Source organism: Phoenix dactylifera, chromosome 15 (assembly GCF_051530095.1).
Source record: "Phoenix dactylifera cultivar Ajwa chromosome 15, Ajwa_hap1_PhDact_Kaust_v1.1, whole genome shotgun sequence".
Lineage (NCBI taxonomy): Eukaryota > Viridiplantae > Streptophyta > Magnoliopsida > Arecales > Arecaceae > Phoenix > Phoenix dactylifera.
Window position 1 is genome coordinate 19,126,023 of NC_143204.1, and position 13,968 is coordinate 19,139,990.

Here is a 13,968-nt window from a genome sequence, read left to right on the forward strand (position 1 = left end):
AAATGTATTGTAAATGCATGTCACAGTTGGGCAAAAAGCTAGGGAACAAGAGGAAGAAGTTACCCACTGCCTGCTGTAGATTTTTGGAGGCGTATCAGGGCTGTGACGGATTGACAGGTGAGTGGGAGTCATGTACTTTGCACCATGAGCATCCTTAATTCATTTTCATGAATGTTGCCAAGTGTGACTTGATTCCACTTGAGCTTATTGATTAATTGTTGTAGTAGATTCCTCTATAATCTTGATTCTCTATGCTTGATTATTCTGTACATGCATTTGAGGGAACATTGAGAGGAATTACGAGGGGTTGATGAGTAATCAAATTGATTCCGAATTGTGAAATGATTTCTTTTGTAAATTGATTTCATTTCCTTTGTTTTAAAGACTTGTGAGTGGTAGTCTTGATTATGCTCCTTTTTAGTAGAGTATTGGGAGGGTGCATTATGGCATTTATGCATGGCTTGGCAGTATCTGCAGGACACCTATAGTCGATGGGGTTGAACATCGGCCTTTGTGCACATAGTAGCCTTCTGGGTGGGCGGAGCCCAGTCCCTTCCTAGGGGGGACACGGCCCTAGGCGTAGGATCGGCCGGTCCTACGACTTATATTCTGCTTGCCGCCGGGCATAGTAAGACCCCGCGAGGTGCAGTATGGCTTTCCGCGGATGTTGAATTCCCGCGAGGTGCCGTTTAGTATATAGATGTGAGATGGATTTCTGTTCTGGATACTGGCCAGTATTTATATGATCAGTGTGGTGTCTTATCCTGCATATGCATGTGACAGTGGGGAGTTGTTGCTGGTTCGCCTGGGGCGTAAAACCCACCTCCCGACAGCTGTCTAGCAATTACATTATCGATATGGTGTCTTATCCTGCATATGCATGTGACAGTAGGGAGTTGTTGCTGGTTCGCCTGGGGTGTAAAACCCACCTCCCGACAGCTGTCTAGTGGTGATTTACATATTGGTGTGGTGTCATATTCTATGTATGCATATGGCAGTAGGGAGTTGTTGCTGGTTCGCCTGGGGCGTAAAACCCACCTCCCGATAGCTGTCTTGTTGATGATTCAGCCTATTGACACCTGATTTATATGATTCAGTACTATAACCTGTTGAGCATATTCATGAGTAGCATATATGTTGACTTGATTATTCCATATATGCTTCAGATGAGTTGATATTGATTGTGGTGATATTGATGACTTACTCCATATTCTCTATATTGAGATCATGTTCATCTTGTTATTGATCTTGAGATTTCACCTCGATCCATGATTATATCTGGTCTCATGTGCATAGTACTCTCTACTCCACTCACTGAGTATTTATATACTCACTCCCCAGTTTGGTGTTTTTGATTGCAGGGCAGGTATTGTATAGAGAAGAGCAGGGTTAGAGATTGCCTGCTAGCTGTGCCGCTCCATAGTATAGTATAGTATAATGTAGATAGAGGTTTATACTTTTTGGTGTATTACAAACCTTCTATTGTATATAGTGCATAGTTACAGTCATAGATCCTGTTGTGGATATGGGTTTGACCATGGATGAATTGGGAAGCAGGTATATATATATGTGTGCAGATCAGTTATATGCCTGAGATAATGTATTGATATATATTGTCCAGGTTCATTATGTGATAGATTATGTGATTGCTGCTCTGACAGGTAGTGTTGTTGTATGTATTGAAATAATCCTGACAGGTCACTATAGGAAAGGTGATCATTTTGTGCATGCATCATGCCAAATTTTTCAAGATTTATTGATGATTGATAGGTAGTAGGATTCTACGCGGTGGCTGGTGGCCTTATGCCTACCCGCACCCTAAGACCGTCGCGGCGGCTCGCCGGGAACGGGGCGGGGGTCGTGACACCACCCCTTGCTCTGAGATATCTGAGCAATGGTGAGGGATGGAGGGGGCTTTCAGGCCAAGCATGTTTTTCATGAATCTAATGGGGCTGCGAACTAGCTAGTGGTTGCTTATGTAGCTAGTCACTCCGGTAGTACCCTATGGGCTGGAGATGGAGAGTTGCCCTTGGCACTCCGATGTATTTTATTTTTTTGATTTTATTGGGTGCATCCGTACTCGTCAAGTATGATCCACCCATCTTAGCAAAAAAAAAAGAAAAAAGAAGAAGAAGAAGAAAAAGAGAAGAAAGGAAGAAAAGAGAAGAAGAAAAGAAAAGAAAGAATAAAAGAAAAAGAAAAGAAAAAAATATTGTGGGCTTGAAATGGGTTTGATTCCGGAGTAGGCTTCAAATGACTTGGACTTTAAAGGCCTGAGGCCAGGCTGGGTTTGGTCCAAGTCAAATGTCCCAAAACCCAAAATTAACTTGGGCCTGAGGGGTCCAAACTCTAATGGAAGGGTTCAATTGAATATAGACTATATGGGCCGAGCCAAGATCCTTTCTAAAATTAATTGAAACTAAGTAGGGCTTTTTAGATTAGAACAAAATATAGGCAGTGCCATTTCTAATATGTAATTGGGCCACAGGCCTAATTGTAAACCCATTGTTTATGTTACTAGGCCGAAAAAAAAATTTACCCTATAAATGGGCCTGAACTAGAAATTGGGTCAGACCTGAACCAGAAATGTTATGAGACCTGAACCAGAAATTTGGGTCAGGCCTGAACCAGAAATTTGATTAGACCTGAACCAGAAATTGGGTCAAACCTGAACCAAAAGTTGAATCAGGCCTGAACCAGAAATTGAGTCAGACATGAACTAGAAATTTGATGAGACTTGAACTAGAAATTGGGTCAGACCTAAACCAGAAGTTGGAATAGACCTGAACCAGGGGTTGAATCAGGTTTGAATCAGGAATTGAATCAGATCTGAACCAGAAGTTGAATCAGACCTGATCCAGGAATTGGATCAAGCCTGAACCAGAAATTGGATTCAACATGAACCAAAAACTGAATTGGGCCATGGGCTTGAACCAAAAATTGAATCAGGCTATGGGCCTGAAAATGAAAATGAGTCCTATGGATAGGCTGTAAATGATTTCAATTAAGAAAAGAGTGTAAATAATAGAAATTGAATGTGCAAGTAACAAATAATTTGATGATATTGCTAGGTATTGGAGAATTGTCGTCTGAACCTAGGACTTTGTGAGCAAATTAAAGTAAGCGACCCAGACACAACCTTATCGTTTTCAAATACATGAAATTAATTAAATATGAAATTGTATATTACTGCTATGTTTCTTAAAATTAAGATCAAGCATGTGTAACAAGTGTTGCATAATTTTGGATAAATAACATTCTTCATGATTACTATATATTGTGTACACATGATTTATGATGATGTAGAAAGATGCATGAAAAATGATATTTGCAGCATGATCATGAATTTTATACAATATGATGCCATTATTCATTTTCATTTTAATTATGAAGTATGATTTATGAAAAGTATGAATGATTTATGAACTCTCATATTGCTATGTACGGCCCTTGGTGTAGACCCTGCCAACGGAGAATAATAGTTGGCAAAGATTACGGCCCTGGCCAGCGAGTATAATAGTTTGGTGTAGATCCTGCCAACGGAGAATAATAGTTGGCAAAGATTACGGCCCTGTCACGAATATAATAGTGACCATAGCTGCACTCCCCATCTGAGAGTACGGATTTCAAAGCATGAATAATGGCAAGAATTTTATATAATACATATTCATAATTATGAACTTGCATTATTGGGCATCCATTGTTTATGACTGATTTGAATATATGTTATATGAAATGCTTACTTTGTTATAATTGTTAATTTCTTAAATTAATGCATGGGCATGAAATACATTATGCTTAATCTAATAACATTGTGCATGGTTACTTACTGAGCCGTATAGTTCATGCCACTTTATCTATTTTTTTCAGATAATTAAGATTGCTAAAAGCAAGGAGCTCGACGTACTTCAGGGTTTGGGAAAATTGAATATCAAATGTTAAAATTTTAGAAGCTCTGTACCGTTCCATTCCGATGAAACTTGTTATGACATTTGTAAATAAAAAACTGTTCATTTTTTTTATGAAATTTTAAGTGGCTTCGTATTATTGTACGCATAAGGTTGCAATAGTACGACCGTGTTATGATCCAGATTCGGGACGTGACACCTTGTATTTGAAACACAAGCCTGTGGTTGTTTCTTTTTATTTGACATGAAGACTATCTTAATAGATAAATTTCAAAGGTCTGAATTCTTGGCTAACAAAGGGACCAATGCTACACATATATATCTAGCTGAAGGTTAAGGAACAACTCATGAACAAACAGTTACAACTGAACCAGGACAGCAATTGGATGTATTATTAACAGCCTTAAAAACAATCATGATTCCCAGACCTTATTTTACTTGTTATTAAACCAATATGGATAGTAAATTCTGCACAACCACTACATTTGTCATCCTTCAGTTAAAGGGTACAACATTTTTGGAGTTTACAGCTAATATTTGTGTTTGCTTGCACTAACTCTATCTACTGGCAGAAAGATGTCGAGTCATGTGCACTTTAATCTGTCATCAACAATGGCTAATGCAATTTGAAGTAGACCGATTTATCATCTGAATAGACAACCAGATTATCATTTTTCGATTCATCTAAGCTAAGGTCAAAAATGAGTCAGGGAATATCAGGCTGCATCTACTTACTATGTTGTTGTTAATAATGCACAATGAAGAAGATAAATAGGTTTGCTTCTATTGTTTGGTATATTGGACATAATATGTATAAATCTGCATTTACCACTTGGAGTCTGTTGCTTGGTCATTACCTCTTCCATCGTGCATTTCCTGATAATGACAGCTTTAAGATTTTCTGATCTAAAACACTGAGATAGATCTGTTCACATATAGGGCTACCCCAGATGGGAGAAATGCTTCTTATTGAGTTCAGCTCATGATTCAATGGATTGACAAAAATATCCGCAACTTCCAGTCCATCGTTCAAGCATTGCTTATATATCAGATCAACTTTCAAACGTAAGTGAAAGCAAAAAATTAGAGAAACCAATATTCACAAGGATTTTCTCTACCTATATCTATTTGGGGAATAGGGGTTCATAATTACACTACCAATACCTCATCCTAGTCATAAAAATCAAAATTGCGCATAAATGATCAACCTGGAGAACTCTGTTAACCGCTTTTCCGAAGAAAAAAAAAAACATTTGTATGCATTAATCTATTACTTGATTCTTTTGCAAAGCATTATAAGACCCTGCTAGAAGTCTTTATCTCACCAATATCAAATTCAAGTTACTTTCTTAAGAAAGGAACTTGCTAGCCCTTGGTCAGAAGGTTCAGTAAAAGTAGGAGCTGTATTGTAAAACAACTAAAGTGGTAAACAGTTGAGCCTACCCACCAGACGAACATTAGCTGACAATGGGTTTAGAAATCAATCATAAAGCATGAAGGTTTCCAATCCTCTGAAGTATTGGATCATGAGCACTTTGTTTCTGTGTATAGCTGAAGCATACGAACGTAACATTACTGGACACCATTCACAAGTGTAGTACATTTAAAAATTGAAACACAACTCTCCCATTTAATGAAGAATGTCTAATAGGTTAACCATAAAAGAAGTGAATTGAAAAGGATGGTTTCAAAGAACATCAGTATACTACAATGCTTATGGATGTGGCATAAGACAACTACCAAAAATCAATAACAACGATCATATAAGTTCATAAGATCATGTAGAGAACATAAAGCAAGGAACTTGCCTGTCGAGAAACCCGACCCAGTATTCTATCGGGCTGAGAGTATATTCCTTTCATCTCATTAAAGACGACTCCTGGAATTACATACCACGTACAAAGGGTGAATAATTAGTTAACTTGCCTAAACCATCCAAGGTACGGAAACTAAACAAAATCCATTGTAGAAGATTACGGAGATGGCTTGGTAGGAAAGCTTTTTGCATTACATTTCGTAGAAGATTGGAAAATTGCCTAAAAATGAAAGAGACCTTATTCATTACGGACGGAAATAATGTGGTCTGATAGGCTACCTTTGAAGGATATATCTTCAGCAGGGTTGTTAAGCTCATAATGCCAACCCTCCTGTTGAAATGTTTGGAAATCCTCGATACATTTAGGAAAGAAGACAGCATCTAAATATACATCAACCAAATTGTAGAAATCCTGAAGAATTGGGAATCGTATTTTTTAGGAAGACTAATATGGGCACATTGCAGAATAGTGAAGCAATGCCTAAAAATTTTACATATTTACCTTTACATTTGTTGAAGCAACTGGATAACAAGTCCTATCCGGAGAGGTGAATGCATTTAGAAAAGTATGCAAGCTACCTTTCAGTAATTCAACAAAGGGATCTTTCAAAGGGTACTTCCTGGATCCACAGAACACACTGTGTTCAAGTATGTGAGGTATGCCGGTTGAATCCTCTCTGCAGTTGGCAAACTTCTAGTTGTCAAAACACCAAATCTTTTGATGACATAATTGAGGATTGATAATCCATTAATCCACATTCAGATTTATACAAAAAAGATAACATTGATGTAGATTTCTAAAGGATTCAAGTTACTAAATAAAGTTTACAAACTAATAGAAGAGTATGTGCATGATTGATAGCTACGATTACAGATTCATGATGGCGCACATGCTAAAACTCGCCACGAATTGGTGTGGAAAGGTATACTGGCCTACAAAAAAGACTTCCAATCTACATGCTAGGATCTGCAATTTTATTCATGTTCAAACATAATTAATATTAACTATTTTAAATCAATGCATAAACATCTTTAAACTATTTAATTTAATAATTTCTATGATTGATGAAAAAATAGAATGCACAAAGCCTATCGGGATGCTGGAAGTCACTTTTACATTGATCCGCCATCGGTATTTCTTCAGTATAACGCAACCCCAGGCTTCTCTAAGCAGGACATTCTTCTTTGCAACTGATATTACTTTTCTCATTGCCAGCCTATACTGGGTTTACATAGTGAACAGTTATGCAGGCAAAAAGTTTTTGGATTTTAAGGGAGGTCAAAGACCACCCGAAACTCTGAGAAACTCTGAGAAAGCGCCAACGGCTAGTATCCCGCCGTTGACAGGTTACCGACGTTCACAACGGCTAGTATCCCGCCGGAGCACCTCCCGGCGGTGTGCTAGGCGACGGGGTCTCCCCGGTGTTGCGGGAGGCCAGCCACCTCAGGTCTTCGGGCGGTGGGGCGAGCGACACGACTGCTCGACTGCTCGGCTCTGAGGAGAAACCGGAGAACCCCTCGGCGGTGTGCTAGGCGACGGGGGTTCTCTGGTGTCGCGGGAGGCCGGCCACCCAAGGTCTTCGGGCGGCGGGGCGAACGACACGAACACCTCGGCGATCCCTGGGCTGCTACTACTCACTCTCCTCTTCCTTGCAGGGCTCCCGATGGATCCGAAGGGGAAGCAACCGGCGGGGACGACATCGGAAGGACCGGCGAGAGGAAAAGGTAAGGGCCCTAACGCTTGGACGAGGCCGGGGCCGTGGGTGACTCAGTGGCCCACGGCTGCGGAGGTGGAGCGGCTGAGCCGCTGTTTCCCGGAGGTCTTAACTCCTCCGGAGGAATCGATTGCGGCGGCTCGGCTCGAGTGGGAAGGGCGGGCGGCGGTGGCCCGTAGTTTCGGCCGCCGCGTCCCAGCCGAGTGGGTGGCGAAAGATGTCGCCGCCCGCTCAAATTTGAAGGAGGTGGTGGCCGTCCCGCTTGCGGACGGCTACCTGGCCCTGAGGTTCCGGTCGACGGAGGACCGGGACCGGGCGTTGAGCGACGGCCCGTGGGTGGTGGCCGGGCAACTGCTCGCCATGACCCCATGGGTTCCAGACTTCGAACCAGGGGAGGAGGCTGTGCAGACGGCCACCGTGTGGCTCCGCTTGCCCCGTCTGCCGCCGGAATACTGGTCTACGTCGACCATATTCCATATTGCCGCTCGGGCGGGCCGGCCGGTCGCCGTGGACAGCGTCACGGAGCAACGCCAGGCGATGGGATTCGCCCGGGTGAAGGTGGTGGTCGACACTACCAAGCCTCTGCTACCTGGAGTGCTGATCCAGGGGAAGACGAAAGTGCGATGGCAGCCTTTCGTCTTCGAAAGTGTCTCGGCCCTGTGCTCCCGGTGCGGGCGAATGGGTCACCAGGCAGGGATTTGCCGCTTTCCGGCGACCCCTTGCGCTACTGGGGCTTCGGGTTCGTCCCCGACGGAGGCGAACCAGGGGGGTGGGCCTGCTCAACCGTCTTCGGGCGGTGGGGAGGAGGCGCAGGGACCTATCTATGGTCCCTGGATGATGGCGTCACGGCAGAGACCCCATCGGGAGACCCTGCCGCCGCGGCCGGGGAAGACGAGCGAGCCGCACTCGGGGCCCGGTTCGTCTTCGACTCGGCCGCCGCCCCCGGTGGCTCGCCCAACTACGCCAGTGTCCCCGGCGGACACCGACGGTTGGCAAAAGCCAGCGAAGGTGGCACGCCGCCGGTCTCCGCTCGCCGTTGAGGGGGATGGGCTCCCGGCGCTCTCCTTCGGCCCCCTCCAAGCTGACTCGGACGATCTCCTGTCCGAGTCGGGGGACCCGGGGCCGAGTCTGTCTCTCGGCGAAGGCCCGAGTCGGGCCGATCCGGCGTCCAGCCGGGCGGTTGCGGCCCGAGTCCAAACCCAGAAGCGGCCGAGGCCGCTGGCGGGCCTTGGCCCAGCTGGGGAACCTCGGCAGGGGGCCCAACTGGCCCTCACCGTTGTGGGCCGGGGCCAACAGCACGGGCCAGCCCAGCGCACCCGGGCCCATAGGGCCGGGCGCCGGGGCCGGGGCCGTGGGCCGGTGGGGGCGGCCCAGGATGGGGGCCGTGAGCTCGGCGCGGTTGACGCCGTTGGCGCGCCGCGCGCCATCGGCGCGTCCAGACCCGGGGACGCACCGCCCGGTCCTGTGGTCGCGGGGGCCCAGGTTCTGCTGGGCCCGCGCGACGTTACGCGCGGCCAGCAGGCCGCGCGGTCTGCTGTGGAGCCGCGGGTGGTGGGCCTTCCGGCCCAGCCCGCGGTTGCATCCTTGGGCCAAGCTGTTGCTGGCACAAAGGCCCAGCCAGCTTCGGGCCCGGGGAGTTGTGCCGTACTCGCGGTGCAGGGCCTGGGCGAGGAGTCTGCTGGGCCATTTCGGTATAGCCCCCCCTCTCGAGGAGAGCACGGTGGCCATGCCCCCCTGAGTGAGGTACAGCCATGGGATGTGCAGGGTGGTATTGGCCCCGATGGAGTCTTCCGGTTTGGCCCTCTGCCCCTGGTTGCGGGTGAGCAGGGGGAAGCCTCCTCTAGTGGGAGTAGGGCCAGGGATCACCTCAGGCCTTTTCCGGAGGGGTGTCAGGCCGCGCCACCGAGACCAGGAGAGGGTACGGACCACATGACTACTGTGCAGCGTATCAGGGCGGCAGTCATGCAGTCCACTTCTGATGAGCAGGGGATGGGCCCAGGCATCGTACCTGAGGCTGGCCCCGCGTACCAGGGGGAGGATGGGTCTGAGGCCGACTATGTGGACTGTGATCCATGAGGATCCTAGCTTGGAATTGTAGGGGGGCAGCCAAGCCGTCCTTCATGTCTTCTTTCAAACGGTTAGTGCAAATTCATTGCCCAGAGATCTGCGTCCTTAGTGAGACCCGGCTATCTGGTGAGGGGCTTGCACGTCTGAGACGGCGTCTGGGGAGGGACTGGGAGACATACGCAGTCGAGTCCCAGGTGTTGTCGGGAGGTATCTTGCTCCTGTGGAGGCGTGGGGTGGCGACTTTTGATGTCTTCCATAACTGCTCTCAACAGGTAGTTATGGTTGTATCGGCACCTGATGCTCCTCCGTGGGTTTTGTGTGGGGTGTATGCGAGCACGAATCACAGGGTCAGGAGAGTCCTCTGGCAGGAGATTGCTAGTCTCACTGTCCAGGGTGTCCCGACAGTTGTTGTTGGTGACTTCAATTGCATCCTGAGTTCGGGTGACAAGAGGGGAGGGGCAGCCTTCACGGATAGAGTGGACAGGAGGGAGTTCCGCGATTTTGTGTCACGCACGGGCCTGGTGGACTTAGGTTACTCAGGACCTCAGTTTACTTGGTGCAATAATCAGCTTGGCAGTGCTAGGGTTTGGGAGCGTCTGGACAGGGCCTTTGCGTCCCCAGACTGGTTTCTTCTCTTTCCTACCTGCAGGGTTACTCACTTACCTCGGATCGCCTCGGACCACTGCCCCCTGCTGATTTCTACATCACTGGGACCCAGGCATCATAGCCCCTTCCGCTTTGAGAAGGTTTGGCTATCGTACCCCCAGTCCTGGGATATTGTACGTGATGCATGGCGCCTCCCGGTGCGTGGAGACGCTATGCACCGGGTGTCGCGCAAACTAGAGTTGGCCAAGAGGCGTCTCCGGCGATGGAACCGCGAGGTTGTGGGCGATATCTTCCGGAGAGTGGAGGGGGTTGAGACCGCGATCTCTGAGTTGCAGTCGAAAGAAGATTTGGAAGGCACGCTTTCGACGAGCGATATGGGTGACCTTCGGGGGCTTCTAGCGACTCACCACTCCCTTCTACGACAGCACGAGATCTTCTGGCGTCAGAAATCTCGAGTCCAGTGGGTGCGTGAGGGTGACCGCAATACTAGTTTCTTCCACCGGACTACGATTATTCGGAGGCAGCGGAGCACGATTCACTCGCTGCGAGATATGTCGGGACATCGGGTGGAAGGTGAGCCCTCCATTCGTCAGATCTTGTTGGATTTCTTCCGCACCAGATGGACGGAGGAGGAGGAGTCCGACGACAGTAACCCCGTCCCTCCGCGGGTGGATGTGAGGATCGAGGATGATGAGAACGCAGCCCTGGTCCGACCGGTGTCGGCACAGGAGGTACAGGAGGCAGTCTGGGCTTTGGCTCCAGACAAGGCTCCGGGACCAGATGGGTTTCCCCCGTTCTTCTTTCGACGATATTGGGGTATTATTCAGACAGCGGTGGTTGAGGCCATTCAGTGCTTCTTCTCCCAGGCGGTGATGCCAGGGGATTGGAAGGCTACCTTCATCACGTTCATTCCGAAGCGTCAGGAGGCGGCCGAGCCCTGCCACTTCAGACCCATTAGCTTGTGCACTACCTTGTATAAGGTAGTGGCCAGAATTATGGTTCGGAGGATGAAGCCCCTTCTGCCTGGCATCATCAGTCAGGAGCAGGGGGCGTTTATAGCTGGCAGAAACATTTCCCATAATGTTCTGCTGGCTCAGGAGATGATGTGGGACCTTCAGCGAGCATCGAAGCGACATAGCCTGATGGCTATTAAACTGGATATGGAGAGAGCTTATGACAGGATCAGATGGAGATTTCTTCAGCAGACACTGGAGGCGTACGGATTCCATAGGCAGTGGATCGACTGGGTGCTGGGGTGTGTCAGGGGGCCAAAGTTTTCGATTTTGGTCAATGGCACACCTTCCCCTTTCTTTGAGTCTACTATGGGGCTGCGTCAGGGATGCCCTTTATCTCCTTACTTGTTTATTCTTTGTGCTGATATTTTGTCTCGTGATTTGCAGAGGGTGTGTGCCCGTAGGGAGCTGGAGGCCTATGTTCCCGCCCCGGGGGCTAGTCCTCTTTCCCACTTACTCTTCGCTGACGATTGTCTTCTTTTGGCCAGGGCGCGGGTTTCTGATGCACGGGTCCTTCGTAGGGTGGTAGCAGATTACTGTATGGCGTCGGGCCAGAGAGTCAACTTCCAAAAGTCAGCCGTCCGCTTCAGTCCGAGTACGGAGAGCAGGGTCAGACAGGAGATTCGTGAGATTTTGCAGATTCCTGAGCAGGAGGAGACATTGACCTACCTGGGAGTTCCCATCACAGGCCGCAGATTACGAGTGGCAGAGTGTTCCAGCTTGGTGCAGCGGGTGGAGAGCAGGTTGGAGGGATGGAGAGCAGTTTCCCTATCTATGATGGGGAGACTGACTTTGATCAGATCAGTGTTGGGGTCCATGCCAGTTTATCTCATGGCCAACACTGTGGTTCCGAAGACGACCTTACTGAGGATTGAGCGACTGTTGCGGTGCTTCCTGTGGGGGTCATATGGCGGAGGCCGCGGGGTGCATCTGGTAGCCTGGGAGCACGTATGCCGGCCTACCAGCGAGGGCGGTCTCGGAGTGCAGTCCCTGCTGGGGCGTCGCGAGGCCTTCATTGCTCGGCATGCAGCTCGGTTCCTGCTAGAGCCACACGGGCTGTGGAGTCAGGTGATGGCTGCCAGATATGGGCGTGACGGCTCAGAGGTGGCATGGAGTGGGCGGCGAGTCTCCTTCATGTGGCGTGAGATTGGGAGGTATGTGCCGACGGTGTCGGCAAATACCAGGTGGATAGTAGGCGATGGGCGGAGTATTGATGTGACTGCGGACCCATGGGTGGACACTGTCCCACTGAGGTGCTGGCCGACCATGATTGATGCTGCGGCGGCGGAGGGACTGCGGGTTTTTGATCTTCTGGCCCCAGGAGAGTCAGCATGGGATGATGCCAGGTTACGTCAGCTGTTCGGGGGACATCTAGCTGAGAGGATCCGGTCTCTTCCGGTGCCAGGCTATGGGGGGCCTGATGTTAGGGTTTGGGGCACTTCCTGCCGATCCAGGGTCCGACTGGGAGATCTCGCCGGTGTTATCCAGCAGGAGCATGAGCCAGGGCCGGACTACACTTGGATCTGGAGGTCAGGGCTTCACCCGAGGGCTGCACTCTTCCTATGGAAGGTGGCGTGGGACCGTCTCCCGACGAGAGCAGCGCTGAGTAGGCGAGGATGTGAGATCCCTGCGGAGTGCGGGACATGCAGTATGGAGGAGTCGGTTGACCACGTGCTTTTCCAGTGTACGTGGGCGAGGTCGGCATGGCAGTGGGCAGGGTTCCCGCAGGAGGTTTGGCATGGGAGGCCTCAGTTTTTACAGACGATGCAGCAGTGGTTGGTCCGCCCTCGGACATGTCAGGAGGCTATTCGAGCGACTTGCACAGCACATCAGATCTGGCTGGCAAGGAACGCTCGTACCCTCGGTGAGCGCAGGGTGTCACCGAGGTTCGTGGTGGAGCTAGCGCGCGTACAGGCATTGGAGATCAGATCCTCTTCAGATGGACCTCTGATAGCTCGGGACACCTGGGGTTCTCTTTCTGTTTCGGCAGCTTCTCAGATGGTGTTCTTACCTGGAAACCCCCACCCCCGAGTTTCCTCAAGGTCAATTTCGATGGATCGGTTTTGGATGGAGGCGCGCGAGGTGGTGCGGGCTTTGTGATACGGGACCCGCACTCCAGAGTCGTGGCAGCAGGGGGCTGTCAGCTGTTCGGCACGTCGGTCCCCGGGGCAGAGTTACGAGCTGCCTGGGCCGGTCTTCGATATGCGAGGCAGGCTTTGCAGGCTGGCTCGATTGTTTTGGAGGGCGACTCAGCCACAGTCATCAGCTGGATTCAGAAGGGGCTGAGGGGTGAGGGCTCAGACCACCCCTTGGTTCGGGACATAGGGATGATGTGTGGGGTTGGGATGGCCATTCAGGCCAAGCATGTATTTCGAGAAGCCAATGGGGCAGCCGACTGGGTGGCTGCCTTTGCGGCTCATCATTCAGGATACACCCTGTGGGTGGGGGAGGGGGAGCTGCCTCTGGCTCTCCGTGAGTTAGTATTTTTTGACTTTATTGGGTGTATTCGTACACGTTTTGTATGAAAACCCGCTTTTAGCAAAAAAAAAAAAAACAGTTATGCAGGCAGCCAAAGAGGCCCTAAAGTTCACTGCATATTAGAGCAACGAATTTCATAGACCAAGAAATGTGGATTGCCTCCAAAATCAAATAGTTTTAGCACTCAATAGCACCATTTTGATAAGCATGAAGACAAATGATCTGAAATAAAGTGCCAAAGGAGACATGATCGAAATGGAAACCAGATGCATGCCTCATTTCCAAAGTGCAAGGAGGATTATGATGACTTTAAAAAGGTGAGTATGAAGTACCAAAGACATAAATATATGAGATATGCCCATATA

The 13,968-nt window shown here is 49.0% G+C and overlaps 1 protein-coding gene across 7 annotated transcripts in view; it reads right to left on the reverse strand.

Moving 5' to 3' along the window:
- The window catches only part of LOC103712534 (presequence protease 1, chloroplastic/mitochondrial-like), a 65,873-nt gene that overhangs the window by 44,791 nt on the left and 7,114 nt on the right, over nt 1–13,968 (reverse strand). For 4 of the 7 annotated variants that reach the window (XM_089927560.1, XM_089927561.1, XM_089927558.1 and 1 more), the window contains exons 3-5: nt 6,227–6,401; nt 6,004–6,136; nt 5,717–5,787 (exon numbers count right to left, since the gene is read on the reverse strand). In XM_089927560.1, coding sequence (XP_089783686.1) covers nt 5,717–5,787; nt 6,004–6,136; nt 6,227–6,401 — 379 coding nt within the window. Of the gene's footprint in view, nt 1–5,716; nt 5,788–6,003; nt 6,137–6,226; nt 6,402–6,596; nt 6,632–13,968 lie in introns of those variants that run through there. The other 3 variants (XM_089927562.1, XM_089927559.1, XM_089927563.1) reach the window with 2 other exon arrangements.